At 40.2% G+C, this 20,288-nt stretch overlaps 1 protein-coding gene across 2 annotated transcripts in view; it reads right to left on the reverse strand.

Annotated features, from left to right (window-relative positions):
* Positions 1–20,288, reverse strand: part of SLC30A9 (solute carrier family 30 member 9) — a 60,377-nt gene that overhangs the window by 3,127 nt on the left and 36,962 nt on the right. The window contains exons 11-17 of one of the 2 annotated variants that reach the window (XR_006281114.1): positions 18,399–18,534; positions 17,872–17,911; positions 16,949–17,020; positions 16,377–16,484; positions 11,353–11,518; positions 3,516–3,645; positions 1,934–2,285 (exon numbers count right to left, since the gene is read on the reverse strand). Coding sequence is in view for 1 of the 2 variants with exons in the window: in XM_038398255.2 (XP_038254183.2) it covers positions 3,516–3,645; positions 11,353–11,518; positions 16,377–16,484; positions 16,949–17,020; positions 17,872–17,911; positions 18,399–18,534 (652 nt within the window). In the remaining variant the exon portion in view is untranslated. The remainder of the gene's footprint in view (positions 1–1,933; positions 2,286–3,515; positions 3,646–11,352; positions 11,519–16,376; positions 16,485–16,948; positions 17,021–17,871; positions 17,912–18,398; positions 18,535–20,288) is intronic. The other variant, XM_038398255.2, reaches the window with a different exon arrangement.

Here is a 20,288-nt window from a genome sequence, read left to right on the forward strand (position 1 = left end):
CAAAAAGTTGGTAAACCTCTCCGTTTTCTCCTAACAAGGCAGAGCAGCTTCTCTCTTTTTGTTCTCTCCTCTCATTCTCTCTCAAAAACATAAGGCCAGAATGGACCACAGTAACCATATAGTTTGACCTTTTGCATAACACAGGCTACAGAACTTAACATCTTCCCTGCTTGAATTACAGCATGTCTTTTAAAAAAATCAACCATTCTTGATTTTAAAATGGACACTGATGGAGAATCCACCACAATTCTTGGTAAGTAGTTCTAATGGTTATTTACTGTCACTGTTAAAAATTTATACCTTATTTCCAGTCTGAATTTGTCTAGCTTCATGTTCCAGCCACTGGATCTTGCCATACTCTTGTCTGCTAGACTGAAGAGCTCATTCTCCATACAGGTACTTCTAAACTGTGATCAAGACAACTCTTATCCATTTCTCTGTTAAGCTAAAATAGGCAGACTACTCTAGGAGCTCAAACACAGAAGCCAGGTTTTCTAATCCTTTAATCATTCTTGTGACTTCTCTGAACCCTCTTCAATTTATCCACATCCCTTCTTGAATTATGCCCACCAAAACTTACCACACATTCCAGTAGTGGTCACACCAGTGCCAAACATAAGCAGTAATATAACCTCCTTACTCTTATTGTATATTCCCCTGTTTATACATCCAAGGATTACATTAGCCCAGGGGTGGGCAAACTTTTTGGCCCATGGGTCACATCTGGGTATGGAAATTGTATGGCAGGCTCATGAAATTGGGATTGGGGTGTGGGAGGGGATTCAGGCTCTGGCTGGGGGTTTGGGCTCTGGGGTGGAGCCAAAAATGAGGCGTTCGGCGTGTAGGAGGGGGCTCCAGGCTGGGGCAGGGGTGGGGGGAGTGAGGGCTGTGGCTGGGGGTGCAGGCTCTGGGGTGGGGCTGGGGATGTGGGGTTTGGGATGCAGAAGGGTGCTCCAGGCTGGGACCAAGGGGTTTGGAGGGTGGGGGGGATCAGGGCTGGGGTTTGAAGGGCAGGAGGGGCTCAGGGGTGCAGGCTCCGGGCAGCCCTTACTACAGGTAGCTCCCGGAAGCAGCAGCATGTCCCCCCTCTGGCTCCCATGTGGACGCATGGCCAGGCAGCTTGCCACACCGTCCCGTGCGCAGGTGCTGCCCCTGCAGCTCCCATTAGCTGTAGTTCCCAGCCAATGAGAGCTGTGTGGGAGGCACTTGGGGCGAGGGTGGCACACAGAGCCCCCTAGCTGCCCCTAATGTAGGAGGCAGAGAGGGGACATGCCGCGGTTTCCGGGAGCTGCCTGTAGTAAGCACTGCGCAGCGGGAGCTCAAGGGCAGGATTAAATCTGTTGGTGTGCTGGATGTGGCCCGCGGGCCGTAGTTTGCCTACCCCTGCATTAGCCCTTTTGGCCACAGCATTGCACTGGGAGCTCACATTCAGCTGATTATCCACCATGACTCCAAGTCTTTTTTCAGTCACTGCTTCCCAGAATAGTGTCTCCCATCCTGTAAGTATGACCTACATTCTTTGTTCCTAAGTTCACATTTGGGTGCATTAAAAAGGTATATTTATTTGCTTGCACACAGCTTATCAAGCAATCCAGATCATTCCGTATCAGTGATCCCTCCTCTTTGTTATTTACCAATCCCCCAACCTAGGGTCATCTGCAAACTTTAGCAGTGATGATTTTATTTTCTTCCATGTCATTGATAAAAATATTAAACAGCACAGGGCAAAGAACTAATTCCTGAAGTAGTCCACTAGGAACATACCCACTTGAAGATAGTTCCCCATTTACTATTACATTGAGACCTATCAGACAGTTTTTTTAAAAACTTTTAATACATGCCATGTTAATTTTTTATTATTCAAGTTTTTTTTTTAATAAAAATGTCAAGTCAACTGCTAACAGAAGTCTAAATAAATTATATCAACACCTACCTTTATCAACCAAACTTGTAATCTTACTCAAAGAACAAACAAGTTAGTTTGACTTGATCTGTTTTCCATAAACCCATGTTGATTGACATCAATTATATTAACCTCCTTTCATTCTTGATTAATTAAGTCCCATATCAGCTGTTCCATAATTTTGCTTGGGATCAATGCCAGACTGACAGGACTATAATTAGCCTGGTTGTCCCATTTACCCCTTTTAAATATTGGCACATTTCTTCTAGTCTTCTGGAACTTCCATGGTGTTCCAAGACTTATTGAAAATTCATATTAATGGTCCCAGCAAGCTCCTCGGCCAGCACTTTTAAAACTCTTGGATGCAAGTTATCCAGACCTGCTGATTTAAAAATGTGTAACTTTAGTGGTAGCTGTATAATGTATTGCATCACAGGTGGCAGAGTAAATGTAGTAATATCTAAAGATTCACTATGCTGCCTGCAGGAAATACTCATCCTTGGCCCCCAGAAAGAGCCAAGTAAACCAGCTGTGAACTGAGGCTAGGAGATGCCAACAGTGCACCAAACAGAAGGAAAGAGCTTAAGGAAAACAGGATGTAACACTCTCTACAGAATTACCAGGCAGACCTCTTGTATAAAGAAAGGAATTTTTCACCAAATAATAAAACCCAAGCTAACAGATATATAAAAACCTATAGATGGTATCCCAATACTAACATGAGTTTTTCTTGGCTGTCTCATATCCAAGGACAGAGCTGGCTAGATGCTTCTTAACTTGTAATATCACAGCCACAGGCGATAAGGCTGAAGTATATTTAAGACACACATATTGCATCGCTAATATAGGCATAGCACAGTATAAGATCAACAGTATTCCTTGGATACAAAGCTAACTTGACTTAAATAGTCTTAACGTTTCCTGCAACATCTCTAAAAACGTACGTTAGTTTTTAAAAATCAAGTGCAAGGAGAGAAATAATGTGCTGCACGATCATAAACCAGACTTGGAAACATGCCACCTCTGGTTCTGATCTGAGCCTGCTTAGTTTGCAAGACCTACAATGATAAGTTTTTGGAGAAGAGATTTCCAGAGAAAATTCTAAGGTGTTGCAGAAGTGGTATTGGCATTGTCACAGGGTGAGCTTGCCTAACTCCATCTGCCTGGCCTTCCTCTGAATCAGGGTGGTTTTTAGAAAAAGCTTTTCAGAATAAGGAGCTGGGAATTATACAGGCAAATCTAGACAGAACAACGACTTGTGAATGTTGGGCAATATCCCGATTATTTAAAATTAGCTTTGTAATTTGACCTGGATACTTTTTTTTGTTTTGTTTTTGTTTTTTTAAACACTTCTTGTAGTAAGAAGGTTTTGTAGTGTTGCTATACACTACTGCTGCATTTAAGCACAGAAGTGAAGGCTGATGGTATGATCTTTGGGTATACTTTGTATCAGGGTGTTAAATATGTAAGGCCATCTGGGATTCTTCAGGATGAGGAGCTATATAAATGCAAAACAATATATCCCATCTACTTGCAAATTTTTCTTTTAATATGCTTGATAATGGGAAAGAAAAAAAAGCTGGAAGTAACAATATTGCTTTATTAAACATACTTGTAGCAGCTGTTCAATGTCTTGCTTTTCCAGGTAAGAACGAGTCACAACCCGTCCATCAAAGTCTACTTCTGCCTTGAATCTCACTTTGCTCAATCCCATGTCTGTGGCTTTAACATCATGAATTGCTCTGAAATAGATCATTTTAAAAAACGTGGAACAACGTAAAGCAAAACAATTAGCTGATGTGAATTCTGGTGTTCACTACAAATTGTCACAGTTCAAAGATTTTATAATTACATAGGGGCACTGTTCCCTTCTGTCCCCCATTACAGCCTCTGAATATTTTCAAATCAAACTCTCATTACTACATATTCCTATGTTTAGTACTGGTTTAAATGTACCAAGTTTTACAAATATGACTGCTGAGCCTGCAACAGTGCATCAAGTCATTTGTAAGAGGGATAAAATGGCTGAGAACTGATTACAGGAGCATTAGGATCTGACCTGGTGGCTAGTTTATTTTTTCCTTTGTAGTTAACAGGTAACTGTAGAGACCAGAAATTTTCCTATCTGTAATTACCATTCTCTGATAAGTTAATAGATAACCACTCCTAGAGCTATGCTCAAAGTGAAAGCTCCAAGTTATCTACTACAGCAAGGGAGTTGTGTGTTTTACTTCTGGAGGAATTCTGCACCACTGTGCACATGCAGAAACATGTTGCCCCATAGAGTCTCTTTGCTTTCCTGCAGAAAAATTGTTTTTCTGGGGAAGCAAAGAAAAGCTGCACCACTGCTCATTCTCCCCTCCCTGAAGGGGGAACGGGAAGTCTGGAGATGCTCTGGCTCCAGGGACATTAGTCCTGGCTGGGTGGGAGTGGAAGAGTAGGATGATGACAATGGAGTTCCCCTTTCTCTGCATGGAGAAGACGGGGCTGGGTCAGATCAACCCTGTAGAAACTTGGAGGGGGAGAAGGCGAGGGGGGGGAGAGGCAGAGGCACAGGGGTTGGGCGGACAGGGGGAGCAGCTCCCCATACAGTGATCCTTCCTCCCACTTCCCGGCCCCATCACTCTTCAGCTATGCGGACAGTGGGTAACTGTACATGGAGCTGCTCCCCATCCGCCCAAGCCCCATGCATTTGGGACACACACACACACACACACACACCCACCCACCCCAACCCTACCGCATTGGGAGCCCCTTGTACCCAGAATCCCCCCACCCCTCCCAAGCCTTACCCCCTGCATTGGGAGCTCTCACCCCTGGACCCCCCACTCCACTGAGCCCCAACCATCTGCACCCTACCTCACACCCCATAAAGCCCCACTTTCCCAACACCCTGCCCCCCCCACTGAGCCCTAATCACCTTCGTTTGGACTCCCCTGCATCCAGAACCTCACCCCACCCCGCAACGAGCCCCTATGCATTCAGATTCCCCCCCGCCCCCAACTAAGCTGCCCACATCCAGACTGCAGCACACAGAACCCTGGTACTCTTGAGGAAATGCTGCACCTAAAATTAAAGATTCTGTGCCAAAAAATTGTGCAAATTTCTACATATTTTATTTGTCAAAATAACACTAACACAACATTATAACGACAGTTTTCAATTATTTCAGTAATTATTTTAAAATACTTGTCAGTAAATAACTGAAAATGGTGTGATTATATTGTGTTATTTTGACAAATAAAATATGCAGAATTTTAAAATATTATGTGCAGAATTTTTAATTTTTTGATGCAGCATTCCTTCAGGAGTAGTGTTTGCTCCTGCCTTAAATGATCCTAGTGGCTCAATCACCAGTTCCTTTAGAGCAAGTTAGAAACTCGTACATACACGTATTTTAAAATTTTGACAAAGTGGTTGGGGGAAGTAGCAGTGATCTATGACAACTTATGTCTTCAATGAACAGCAACCACAGATAAGTCACTTCCTCTCCTTGACCGCTACCATTTGAAACATCTTCACTTTTGGAGAATAAAGGATAGATTCTCCCCTGTGCCAAGTTATATTTGATGCAGGAATAAGTGTCCCTCATCTATCATGGACCTGCTTACTTTTAGATTTTCAAGCTCTCCCCGCCTCCCCCAAGATGACTAATGACACTAATTTACCACAGCGGACTACGACCCCCGTAAGGCCATACACCAGATTAAAGTTGCCACTAGTTGAGCTCTGTCCTGTTCCCGCACCAAGCAGACAGGCTACATAGCAAGGGTAGGAGTGAAATTTGTTAAGAAAGCGCTACTGACTTTATGGCAGTTGAGAGGTGCCAGCTGGAGAAGTGCAACCATATTGCATGACCTTTGCTTCAGAATTGGAGCCAAGAATCTAAAGCTCCAGGGACCACAAGGATCCAAAGATTTTATTACATGGTATGCATGACTCCAGTGAAAGAAGTTGGTAGCTGAGCTCTGTAGGTTCTACCAAGGCATGCTCAAAACTAATTTTAGGAAGTTCCCATCTGAGCCTTTGTTAGGATCATGACACCAACCTCTGTCTGGTTTCTTGATAAGAGCATTGACCCAAGTATAGGGTGCATGTTACAACTTGTCACAAGCTTATAATTTCATGGAAAAGTGTCCAAAACAATGTCTGTCTCTGTTTATACAGTGATGGAATTTTAGAATGGCACAGCCCATGTGGATGAACATAAGGCCTGGAACACATACACTTGTACTGACAAAGTAACAATGATCATAATGTACCTAAGGTTATGTAACTCCTGTGACAGATCTTGCAACTCAGGCAGAAATCAGTGCTTTGCCTAAAGACATATGTAGCCTTCCCAGGAGCCCCAGCACATAGGAGAGAATGAGAGCCAGAACTGCAATTCACATAGGTTGATTTTTGTTTGGTTTGTTACGTTTTTTGTTTTTAAAAGGATTTAAAATGTTTTGGATCAGTTAAAAAAACAAAAATATTTCAAGTAAGGTCAAATCATGCCAAAGGAAATATTCAATTTAGATTTTCCTGACTGAAAATCAAAAATTTTGGCAAATTTAAAAATTTTCCCAGGAAAATTCTTTTTCGTACAATTAAAGTTAGTTCCCAACCAGTTCTAAATATTTTACACTAACTATTTAGATCTCTCTCTTATGAAGTCATCAAGTTAATATTGGCCTTGAAACTACCAAAGTCCCATAGGAAAAAGTTGTCAAACATTATAAGCTGTTATAAAAACACGTCTCCCCTCACACCTGAATGCTGCACCACTAGAAATAAAATTTATTTAATAGGAAAGCTAATTTTAGAAGTAGCACACCTATGAGAAAACAGTGAAGGATGTGGGAGCTGATCAGTATTAATTTATTAATACTGAATGTGATTGGGCATAGTTTACTGTACAGCTATATTAGAATGTTTAGTGTGTGCTTCTGTGGGGGGAAGGGGGCTAGTTTAATAGCAAGCTTAACAGGAAAGCAACCCAGTGATTCCAGATAAAACACATCTTGGTAAATAGATCAGGATTTACAAAACAATATCTGCACTATTAACTATGAAACTGCTAATTCCAAGATCTGACCAAAGTTGCAGTTGTTTTGCGAAAGCTGAGAACTAATAGATCAAAAGGACACCACCTGGAGCAGACAAGAGGATGCTGAATACCAGGGAATAAATGTGATACAAACTCAAACTGAAAATTTCATGAACAAATTGAATTGATGTGATGAATAATGCGAAGAGAAATAATTTTTCAGCTGCTTATACACCAATGCTGGGAGTCTAGATAACAAAATAATTGGAAAGTTTCACTGACGAGAAGGAATTTGATAAAACTAGCTTTACTGAAACCTGGTGGGGCAATTCATGACAGGAATGTGAAAGTCACTGGTTATAACTTGTTCAGACAAGATAGAGTAGATAAGAGAGGTGTTTTGGGGTGAGTGCTCTACATTAGTGATACCATCACCTGTATTATAGTTACCGATAACCCAAAAGTGCAGAATCTTGAATGCATATGTATCAATGTGCTAATTAACAAAGCCTTTGTCACAGAATCAAAGTAGAGAACAGGATGAGTTACTTCTTAAACACTTATTATATGGCCAAAAAGCTATGATTCCACAATCGGGAAAGAGGCCACCTTTTCGCTCAAGTCCATCTGGTTCAGTGGCAAAGTGAAGGACGTAAGTAGAAATAAAAAACTCTCTATATATAACAAATGGCAAAGGGGGGAAAAAAGACAGCAATCAATAAAAATCACAAGTTATGAAGTGCACAAAATTGATAAGGGAAGCTGAAAACATCAGGGACAAACCCATGGTCGGCAGGCCTAAGAACAATGAGATTTTAAAGTATTAGGAACGAAAGAAATCCCAGCAGTGGTATTGACCCATTATTGGATGCGACCCATTATTGGATGGAGATGATAAAACTGTTGATGATCCAGAAAAAGCAGAATTCAATAAATATTTTTTTTTTTATCTTTAGAAGAAAGCAAGTTATTATACTCACATCATGAGGATGTGAAAGTGCTTTCCAGGCAATTAGTAAGAGAGAATTATGTTAGATAAAATCCACTAGTATATAAACATTTATAAGTCAGCAGGCCCAAATGACTTGCATCTAGGGTGACCAGCCAACAAGCGTGAAAAATCGGGACGGGGGGTGGAGGGCTAATAGGAGCCTATATAAGACAAAGCCCCAGATATCGGGACTGTCCCTATAAAATCGGGACATCTGGTCACCCTACTTGCATCCAAATTTTTCAAGAGAGTTGGCTGAAGAGATCTCTGACCTTCTGATGTTAAATTTATAATAAGACTTGGAATACCGAGGAAATTCCAGAAGATTAGAGAAGTACTAATGTTGTGTTAATATTCAAAAAGGCAAATCGGGTAACAACTATAAGCCAACTTGTCTGACATCAATCCCAGGCAATATAATAAAAAAGCTGATACAGGATTCGACTGATAAAGAATTTAAGGCTAAGAATATAATTAACACCAATCACAGTGGTTTTATGAAAAATGAAACTCGTCAAAAAATACCTGATTTCATTCTCTGAGGAGATTAACAGATTGGGTGTTAAAGGTAACTGCACATATGTACAATGCTTAGACTTTTATAAAGTTTTTGACTAAGTACCACATGACATTATGAATAAATAAATATGTGGTAAATAATGTTGACAGGACATTCATACAGAGTGTTTTAGATTGAATGGGCTCAAGTTACCAAGCAAACAAAACACATTTTAGTACAGCCCACTGCAAAGTTATAAATCTAGAAACAAGTAACACAGACCATACCTGCAGAATGGGGGTCTGTACCATGGGAAACAGTGACTCTGAATACGACTTAGAGGTCATAGCGAACAAGCAACTCAACATGAGCTCTCAGTGTGATGCTGCGGCAAAAAGGGCTAATGCAATTCTTGGATGTATAAACAGGGAGGAGCGAGTACTATCAAGGAGGTGATTTTACCTCTGCCTATGACGTTGGTGAGACAGATACTGGTATACTGCAGACAGTTGTGGTGTCAACGTTTTTAAAAGGATGATGAGGGCCTCAAGTAGGTAGAGGATGCACAAAAACAATTTGCGGGCTGGAGAAAATACCTTACAGTGAGAGACTTAAAGAGCTCAATCAAGACGAAGATGGAGAGTTGGTAGCTTGATTACAGTGTATAAGCACCTTTACGGGGAGGAAAATACTGAGTACTAAAGGGCTCTTTAAATTAAACCAAAAAAACCAATGGCTGGAAGCTGAAACCAGACAAATTCGTATAAGAAATTAGCACCTTTTAAAATAAAACAAAACAAAACAAAACCCCAATAGTGAGGGTAATTAACTATTGGAATAAATTACCAAGAGAAGGGGTAGATTCTCCATCTCTTGACATCTTCAAATTGAGACTGAATGCCTTTCTGAAAGATATGTTAGTTAAACAAATTATTTGGCTCACTGCAGGAGCCACTTTGTGAAAGTTAGTGGCCGGTGATATATAGGTAGTCAGACTAGATGATCTAATGGTGCCTTCTGGCATAGAACTCTGAGTAATTACAAGGGGGGGAAAGGAGGAAGAGAGCGAGAAAGAGAAGGTGGGGCAGTCGCCAGTGAGCTATTCACAGAAGAATAAGGTAACAGAGACACAGACTGGCCCTGTGAAGAGTGTCTGAAGCAGTTGAAAGAAAAGGAGTACTTGTGGCACCTTAGAGACTAACAAATTTATTAGAGCATAAGCTTTCGTGAGCTACAGCTCACTTCATCGGATGCATCCGATGAAGTGAGCTGTAGCTCACGAAAGCTTATGCTCTAATAAATTTGTTAGTCTCTAAGGTGCCACAAGTACTCCTTTTCTTTTTGCGAATACAGACTAACACGGCTGCTACTCTGAAACCTGTGAAGCAGTTGAGACCTCCTAAGCTTCAAGGGGATAGTAAGTCTTGGGGAAGAAAGATATAGGTGTGGATTGTTTATTGTGTTAAAATCCTTTTTCTCCTATGCTTTGCAGTGTTCTTACTGATAAGATTAAGCAATACTTTGTTTTAAGAAATCTCTCTTTTCATCATATTAACCACTAGCTACAGCTCCCAACGGTAAGCCTTAGAGCCCTATGAGACCTGCTGAGAAATCACAGTTGGCTCACAAAGACCCAGTCTAAGAGTGGGGGAAATTGCAGGATTCCATCTCAGGACAGGTAAAGCCAAGAAGTCTAACATTTAACTTGGGGAGGGTACACTCTGAGACCAGATGGGGTCAAAGGTGCTGCTAGTTCTGTAACTGCCACACAACTGATTTTAACTGTATAGTTAAACCATCCACCACTAACCATATTAACGTGTGGCTAAGAAATGTTTTATAGAGTTAGTACCCGACGTTTGAATTTTCAGAAAGGACCTTAGAGAGGGGGAGATGTGTTGTAAGCTGGGTTCCCAGATCTCTCTGACCGTGGTTTTCATCCTGTGGTCTGCAGACTCCTGGGGGTCCACAGACTATGACTATGATTTCCAAAGGGGTCTTTTTAGGGAAATTTTTTAGGGGTCCACAAATGAGAAAAGGTTGAAAACCACAGCTCTATGACTACAGCAACCTTCGCAGAGCATATTATTCAAATTTTTTGTTTGCAACCCAAATTATACAGCACTGTACTACTGCAGGAGTACTTGAAATTGAAACTGACTCATCTATTTTTAGAGTAGCAGCGGTGTTAGTCTGTACTCGCAAAAAAGAAAAGGAGTACTTGTGGCACCTTGGAGACTAACAAATTCATTAGAGCATAAGCTTTCGTGAGCTACAACTGTGAGCTGTAGCTCACGAAAGCTTATGCTCAAATAAATTTGTTAGTCTCTAAGGTGCCACAAGTACTCCTCATCTATTTTTGTTGACCAAACCTGACAGTAATACATAAAGACGAACACCATAAATATTCCAGCTACTGATACACAGACAGAAAAAATAGCCATGGGTAAAGGATATTGAAAGCAAGGATCAGCTCCTATTTTATTAAAAATTAAAGGGATAAAAGTGCCAGAATTTTAAGATAGATACTGAAAGAGCAAGGAAATATGACTTTACAGTACAAGACTAATTTTATTTGTGTCTCTTTCCCTCAAAATTCTTGTGCCGACTGCTGTAGTTAATAGTATAGTGCACCACAAAACACGTTTGAAGGCTTTATTTTAGCTAAGCTTTAATTCTCCTGTTTGTCAATTCAGTCAGTAAAATTTTTAGCACAGGAAACCAAACCAAGTTTCTGTCAAAACCCTGATCCTGCCATATTCAGACTGAAAAATCAATGCAAGAGAAGTATCTCTGCTCCTTTGTTTTCAATTACTTAATTTGTCTTAAAATGCCCTTGAACTATTTTTCCTTAGACAAATGTTAGTTTCCTGCTTTTTGATCTACTTGATAAGAGACTTTTTATATCACCAAGATCCTCATCTTACCTAACGACAGGGTCACTTTCCAGTAACTCAGTAAGTCGCTGTAATTGCTCAGGATTAATGGATCGTCCCAGCAATGCTTCCGTGTTGGTGTAGATGAGAAAAGCTGATACAGCTCCCAACAAAGTTCCCACACCTAGAGATCCCAGGCTGTCATAGTAAGGGTTGCCTACACACAAAAAAAAACCAGTTGAAATTAAATTTCACAGAATACTTCGAAAAGTGTAAAAACAAAGCCTTTGTAATACTGAAAAGCAGACAGTATGTTGTCTCTACACAGGAATTACTGTTTCTTTAGAGTATGTACTGGGAACCCTGTCTTTATTTCTGGTTAAGAAAATAAAACTGAATAAAGAAAATAGAAGATTTAAAGTAAAATCTCTCATGTCCCAGGTCCTGGAAGCCCCATGCGCTCCCCTTCCCCTTATGAATTTGTAGACTATCTTGTTAGGTGCTCAGATTCCTGGGCATGGGCATCATGCAAGTGAAAATACCATCAGCATAACCAAAATCTTGAGCTGCTTTGTGTTCTATGTAACGAGTAAAACCTTCAAAAAGAATAAATATCAAGTTAGCAGTAGGTCCATCAGTTCAATAAAGAGGGAGAAAAACATTACTCAATCTTTTTTTTAGAAAAACAGGAATCTCTCTTATTTGCCTTAAAACATGTAAGCAATAATATAAAACAGGACAGCAGCAGAAATCCATCTTGGAATACATTACAGTACTTACATAATGGGCATGTTATACATTTATTTATATTCATTTTTCTGTCTGCAACATTGCATATTTTTAAGTAGTATCCTAAATATAAAGTATCACAAAACATTTTATAGAGGAGTCAAAGATGAAGTAAAGCAAATAAAGCTGTGAGGCAAGTAATTAGTAAAGACCTATAAAGAAAGGTACCATGTTTATCCAGTTCTTACTAGGTCAATTCCAAAAAACCAACACCCTTTAATGGGCAAATAACCCTAATCTCACAGGCTATTGGATCTCTCTGACTCTTGCATGGTGGGGAAGCGAGAGATACAATGCAGAGAATGCACACACTCCTTAACACAGTTTCGTTCTGCAGCCCTTGTGCAGGGCCACAAAATCTGTTATACAGACCATTCTATTTTCCTCACCTATTTTGGCAGATAAGGAGTATTAAGGCTACCATGTATCTTTGGGGCTAAAGTCATAACTTCAAAGCTACATCCTGGGGGAAGGAAATAGGATTTCCTCCCTAAACCTTCCCTTCATGCAGAGTAAAACAGTGCACAGCCCAGTAACAAGGCTGTGCGCAGCTTCCCAGAATATGAGTTTATGTAACCAGACTAGAGAGAAAGTGATTTATATATTTGACTACGATAGATTCTCTTTTCGTAAAAAGATTCAACTACAACTTGGGTTAACTCGAATCCAGTTGAAAGGAAATGGCCCATCATACAAACTTTAAAGTCTGCAAGTGGTCCCATTGGCTTCAATGCAACTACTGGAATGAGTAAGAGTGTGAATGACTCAAGCCCTCAACTCTTCAGAACAGGAAGGCCAATCCATATGATCCTTCAATAGCATTATTAGAATTGTTTCAAGCTATAATCTCACCAATAACAGGGGTTTGAAAAAAGGCATTCAAATGTCTCCCAATTTCAAATAGCTTCAAATCAATATACTTGAAATCAGATTAGAGAGTAATATACAACTGTGGAAGCTCACCACAGTAAAAGCTTCCTCCGAAAGATCTGCAAAGGGGCAGAAAGATTTTCATTAAAATATACTGCTAGAAAATCACTCAGATTCATCAGTTCTGACAGATTTTAATGCAAGCTTTTTTAAAGCAATATGAAATGTAATTGAATGCCATCAAAGAGACAAACAGCATTATTGCAGGAATGGGTTGAAAAGCAGATGTATGAATCATAGAATCATAGAATCATAGAATATCAGGGTTGGAAGGGACCCCAGAAGGTCATCTAGTCCAACCCCCTGCTCAAAGCAGGACCAAGTCCCAGTTAAATCATCCCAGCTAGGGCTTTGTCAAGCCTGACCTTAAAAACCTCTAAGGAAGGAGATTCTACCACCTCCCTAGGTAACGCATTCCAGTGTTTCACCACCCTCTTAGTGAAAAAGTTTTTCCTAATATCCAATCTAAACCTCCCCCATTGCAACTTGAGACCATTACTCCTCGTTCTGTCATCTGCTACCATTGAGAACAGTCTAGAGCCATCCTCTTTGAAACCCCCTTTCAGGTAGTTGAAAGCAGCTATCAAATCCCCCCTCATTCTTCTCTTCTCCAGACTAAACAATCCCAGCTCCCTCAGCCTCTCCTCATAAGTCATGTGCTCTAGACCCCTAATCATTTTCGTTGCCCTTCGTTGTACTCTTTCCAATTTATCCACATCCTTCCTGTAGTGTGGGGCCCAAAACTGGACACAGTACTCCAGATGAGGCCTCACCAGTGTCGAATAGAGGGGAACGATCACGTCCCTCGATCTGCTCGCTATGCCCCTACTTATACAACCCAAAATGCCATTGGCCTTTTTGGCAACAAGGGCACACTGCTGACTCATATCCAGCTTCTCGTCCACTGTCACCCCTAGGTCCTTTTCCGCAGAACTGCTGCCGAGCCATTCGGTCCCTAGTCTGTAGCGGTGCATTGGATTCTTCCATCCTAAGTGCAGGACCCTGCATTTATCCTTATTGAACCTCATTAGATTTCTTTTGGCCCAATCCTCCAATTTGTCTAGGTCCTTCTGTATCCTATCCCTCCCCTCCAGCGTATCTACCACTCCTCCCAGTTTAGTATCATCCGCAAATTTGCTGAGAGTGCAATCCACACCATCCTCCAGATCATTTATGAAGATATTGAACAAAACGGGCCCCAGGACCGACCCCTGGGGCACTCCACTTGACACCAGCTGCCAACTAGACATGGAGCCATTGATCACTACCCGTTGAGCCCGACAATCTAGCCAGCTTTCTACCCACCTTATAGTGCATTCATCCAGCCCATACTTCCTTAACTTGCTGACAAGAATGCTGTGGGAGACCGTGTCAAAAGCTTTGCTAAAGTCAAGAAACAATACATCCACTGCTTTCCCTTCATCCACAGAACCAGTAATCTCATCATAAAAGGCGATTAGATTAGTCAGGCATGACCTTCCCTTGGTGAATCCATGCTGACTGTTCCTGATCACTTTCCTCTCCTCTAAGTGCTTCAGGATTGATTCTTTGAGGACCTGCTCCATGATTTTTCCAGGGACTGAGGTGAGGCTGACCGGCCTGTAGTTCCCAGGATCCTCCTTCTTCCCTTTTTTAAAGATGGGCACTACATTAGCCTTTTTCCAGTCATCTGGGACTTCCCCCGTTCGCCACGAGTTTTCAAAGATAATAGCTAAGGGCTCTGCAATCACAGCCGCCAATTCCTTCAGCACTCTCGGATGCAATTCGTCCGGCCCCATGGACTTGTGCACGTCCAGCTTTTCTAAATAGTCCCTAACCACCTCTATCTCTACAGAGGGCTGGCCATCTCTTCCCCATTTTGTGTTGCCCAGCACAGCAGTCTGGGAGCTGACCTTGTTAGTGAAAACAGAGGCAAAAAAAGCATTGAGTACATTAGCTTTTTCCACATCCTCTGTCACTAGCTTGCCTCCCTCATTCAGTAAGGGGCCCACACTTTCCTTGGCTTTCTTCTTGTTGCCAACATACCTGAAGAAACCCTTCTTGTTACTCTTGACATCTCTTGCTAGCTGCAGCTCCAGGTGCGATTTGGCCCTCCTGATATCTTTCCTACATGCCCGAGCAATATTTTTATACTCTTCCCTGGTCATATGTCCAAGCTTCCACTTCTTGTAAGCTTCTTTTTTATGTTTAAGATCCGCTAGGATTTCACCATTAAGCCAAGCTGGTCGCCTGCCATATTTACTATTCTTTCGACTCATGTATGTATAATCTTGGTGGCGCCACTCTACATAAACTGAAGCTTATGTAGTGCTATCATTAAGGCTACAATTATATCACAGAGGTGGCGGAAGTCATGGAATCCCCAACTTCCGTGACACTGGGGGCCCCCACAGCTGACCAGCCACTGTGTAGTGTGAAAAACTGCTGACTGAATGTGCAACTTAGGGTATACTGAGAGCATGCTGAATAACATCTGCTGAAGCCAGTAGTGGGGGATTCCTGTAGCAGCCCAGCCTCCAAGGGCGACTCCCATAACTGACTGGCTGCCAGCGGGGACCCTGGAGTGTCCCAGCTGCCACCGCTGGTAGAGTCCCCCCTGCAGCTGCTTTGCCGTCATAAGTAGCCGGTCCCCACCCCCGCTGCAGGCAGAAGGATCCCAGAGCTGCTCAGCGGCCACGGGAAGGGATCCCCCACAGCTGCCACTGGCAGTGGCAGAGGGACCCCCCCGCAACTAACCAGCCACCACTGTCGACAAGGACCCCTGAGTAACCCAGCCACTGCTGCCAGCAGCAGAGGGACCCTGGAGCTGCTCAGTGACTGCTGGAAAGGATCCCCCACAACTCCGGCCCCAACTCTGCAGAGCAATGGGGACCCTGCAGCTCCCAGCTGCTGCTGGCAGGGGCAGGACAGAGTGCTGGAGCCTCCTCCCTCCCCATTTTGTCAGGAACGTTTTTAGTAAAAAGTCAGGGACAGGTCACAGCTTTTGTGATTTTTTTTTTTTTTTTGTTTCTTGCCTGTGATCTGTCCTTGACTTTTACTAAAAATATCCACGACAAAATCATAGCCTTAGTTATCATACACCAATCATATATCATACAATAGTGTAGTTTATAAATGACTAATCAGTGGATTAAAAAATTTAAAATGGATGATATCAAAAGTGAAATTTTTCTTTTCCTATCAACTGACTTTGTAGAGTTGGAAGATGGGGAGAGTCCCATAATCCAGATGAAAAAGGTGCATACATTTAAAGCGATTAACAAAGGGAGTCAAAAGGTAAAGTCATACCAAGCATACAAAATAGGAGGATAGTGTCTCAAATTGAGTCAGCCTCAATTTAAGATGGAGTTTTTTACCTGTTAAAGAAGTCAGACCCATGCAAGTAGCAGCCAACGTCACACCCAAAACTGCTGCAGCATCCTCCAACACCACCACGTTTGTACTGGGATCACGACTCTGTCTGACTGAATATTTAATAAAAAGTTACACGAATGCTGAAATCTTAGCTTTGGTACATCATTCACAGTGTTTTGTAAACCGTTCTAATTCTAATAATATAAAAAAATGTATTTAGACATATGTAAAAACCTATACTTTACAGCTAAACTCTTCCGTAAGTGTTCATAAATACATATAACACACAGTGTACACCAATTATGGAAGCTTGTCCAGAAGATGTGTAAAACTAATGGGGAATTTATTCTGCGAAATGCAACAATATTAGTACTCAAGTGTCTAAGAAGTATTAAATAAGGCAATAAGTATATTTTACAAACTGGGTGAAAACCTGTTACTAGTATTCATAATCATATGACTCATGTACAACAAGAGACAGAGTTAATTATACTGTTCTTATTTGTATGCAAATTCAGGTAATAAATCCTATTTTAAATAATGACACATGCCATACTGATATAAAGAGACATACCATATTGATAAAATGACAGACCCTTGGCTTGGGCACTCCTTCGAATTTCATTTATAGCAACAAGAAGTGTAGCTGAAACAAAAGTAATATTGTTGCTAAAAATGGTTAGAGGCAAAGTGACCAACTTTCTACTATAGGAAGTGGGGGAGAAACTCTTGCTCATATCATAGCAAACTAATTATGGTGCTCCTACCAACCATACCAGCAATAAAATTTCTTTGATAAATCAGACCCATGAAGTACAGGGATAAACAAGCTTTACACAGAGAGTAGAGTACAATAATTTTTTTTCCTAGAAATACAATGAAAATTGTAATATTCTGAATTTAAAAATTATTTTTTCATGTTTCAAATGTGAGAAAGTATAAATATTTCAAGAATTCTAATCTTGTATCTACACAGCACATAATATCCCAAAACAATAGTTCTATTAAGCAAAACATCAATATAATATTACAATATTGTCACCAGGAAAGTTTTCTGGCCATCAGTATTGTGAGCAGTGGCAATTCATAAAGAGAAGCCCTACCCATACACTCTTCTCTACATACAAGCCAACCCACTGATGAATACTACTGTCACATAACAGCAAACAGCTTGCTTTTTCAGATTGTGTGCCAGACATTCTTATATGTATTGTTCACATCCTATAAGAGGACTATAGACCTAGAATATACATACGCACACAGACACACACCACATTATATTAGTTTCCTTCCTTTGCCTGAAGCAGAAGATTAAACAGAACACAAGTAAATTAAAAGCAATGAAAAAGTTTACCAGGATGTCAAACATCAATGAAATTGTGAACAACAGAGCTCAAAACTTTGCAGTTCTGTAAGCAAAAGCTTAATAAACAATCACCACAGACTTTTGTGCCTGCATTATCAGCTTAAGAATAAAGCAACACAAATATTTCATACCTCCTTCAGACACCAGTGATCCTGCTAAGATACAATAAGCCTGTAAGTATAAAAAAACGAGTATTTTATTATTTTGAATGTATATAGTTTCACATTTATATAGAACCTTTCATCCCAAAATCTCCAAAAGAACTTTACATACAAGAATCACTTTACCCACAACTGCAATGCTGCATCTCTAGGTGGCAGACAGAAGACTGAACAACCAACCAGATTATAATGCACTACCCAGTATAAGGAGAGAGAGGGAAATTTTTGGCTAAAGACAGCAGGACAACCCATATTCTTAAAAAATGGACTAAAGTATCAGTGTCAATGCAAAGCAGAGAGGAAACTGGTTTAAATAACCTCAGGCATATACACTGAGTTCCACTGAACATACTACCTCAGATGGCTTGATTAACCTTGCTAGGATTCAAACATTTTCTTTCAGGATGTCAAGGTATTTCAGATACTGAGGTTTCATTACATTAAACCATCCCAACCACCCATAGTTTTAAAACACAATAGAAAAAAAATTGACTTACCCAAAGAAGAGATTCCATGGGCTGAGGATGAAGTAAGCCTATGATTCCATGATACCAGGAAAGTCCGGCACCCATCATGAAAATGCCAACCCCACTAATTAGGGAGGCAATATAGCGCATATTTGTGAAGCCATACCTGGGTGAAAACAAAAAAAGTCGTTTAGGAAAAGATGCCTGCAACTTTAAAAATATATTCAGATGCTTGATGATAAAGCATAAACTAGAGCTCCTGATAGCTAATTAAAATACAGTTGCTAAAATCAAATCTAATCCAAGAAAATACTGATGGAAAAGGACATCCAGTTTCTTTAAAATTTATATAAAACAATGTAAATGTTATTTAATTTAGATATTTTTCTAATCCTTTCTCCACACACAGGCTATTTAGATTTAGTTGTATTACTTTAATATTATGTACCATGTTTATATTAATGAAATTAATTTAATTTTTTTTTTAAATTCGTTCAGATATTTAATGAATAGGCTAACATTTACACTGCCTTGCAATGCGGCTTCTAATTGAAATCTTCATGTGCAGTCAGTCTACAAATTTCATTTTCTTTAAATTAATACCATAAAACGTAATAGTTCAGCTGACTGCAAATCCCCAATGTTTGCAGGTTTAAATATTTTTGGTAAAATTAAAATGGCATCGTAATAATGCATCCTGTTAAATGCCACTCCTGATTAGCAGCATTGCAAAAAAGAGACGACGGTGCAGGTGAGGGGCATAATTTGAGGGAAAGGGGAAGACTGTAAAGGGAAAAAGAAAAGGAGTACTTGTGGCACCTTAGAGACTAAAATTTATTAGAGCATAAGCTTTCGTGAGCTACAGCTCACTTAGCTCACGAAAGCTTATGCTCTAATAAATCTGTTAGTCTCTAAGGTGCCACAAGTACTCCTTTTCTTTTTGCGAATACAGACTAACATGGCTGCTACTCTGAAACCTGAAAAGGATCCTGATTTAAAAAAAAAAAAAAAAAAAGAAGATCTTATTCTGAGACGGCTGAATCTGGTAAACAAACATAAATCAGAAGCCGTAGTTGAAGCTACTTCAGATTCTTAGTTGAAGAAAATCTTGCCTGACTTTGTGAACCCAAACAAGACAGAACATTTTAACTAGGGTAACTAGATGGCCCTCGGAGGTGAAAAAAAACTAAAATTTAGGCTGGAACCACAGTACATCAGTAAGACTACTTTAAAATTTACAAAGCAGTAAGAGCATAACCTTAAATCCCTTATTAATATACAAATTAAAACTAGTGTGTTTATGCCAAGAACTTCTTGTTACCATCTCAACAAAGGGTTTCCTTCCAAAGAACAGTGTCTTTTGGGAAGGGGGAAAAGGAAGTCTCATTACTACTGTATTGCCCAAATCCTGCCATCCATGCAGGAAAAAAATCGGAACTACGAACAGCATACTGTATAGCTATCTACTGGAAAAGGTGATAGGGCCCATAAAAATGTATCTTCCTAATAGCAATGAAAATGAAATACAAGTTTCAAAGCTTACAATGTAAAAACAACATGCCAAGTCATGATCATTTAGAACTCTTGAAATTTGGTAGGAACCCACATTTTTCTTATTACTTCCACTGTAAAACTGGAAGTTATTCATTTCAGTTTAGAAAAAATGAAAACATTGGATATACATATGAGTACACCATTTTACTTAAAAAAATTTAAGTTGTCTGGATTAATATGATGGAACAAAAAGGAAAACAAAACAAAACAAAAAAAACTATGGTTCATCTCCTATTCAGAAACTACAACAGATCCTTTAAATAAAAGGAGGGTTGCACACAAGAAATAAAAGATTTTAAGCCCATATATAATTATTGAAATGTAATTATTTATTAAACAAGATAAATTCAGTAAAGACAATGGCCT

The sequence above is a fragment of the Dermochelys coriacea genome, chromosome 4 (genome assembly GCF_009764565.3).
Source record: "Dermochelys coriacea isolate rDerCor1 chromosome 4, rDerCor1.pri.v4, whole genome shotgun sequence".
In the NCBI taxonomy this organism is placed as follows: domain Eukaryota; kingdom Metazoa; phylum Chordata; order Testudines; family Dermochelyidae; genus Dermochelys; species Dermochelys coriacea.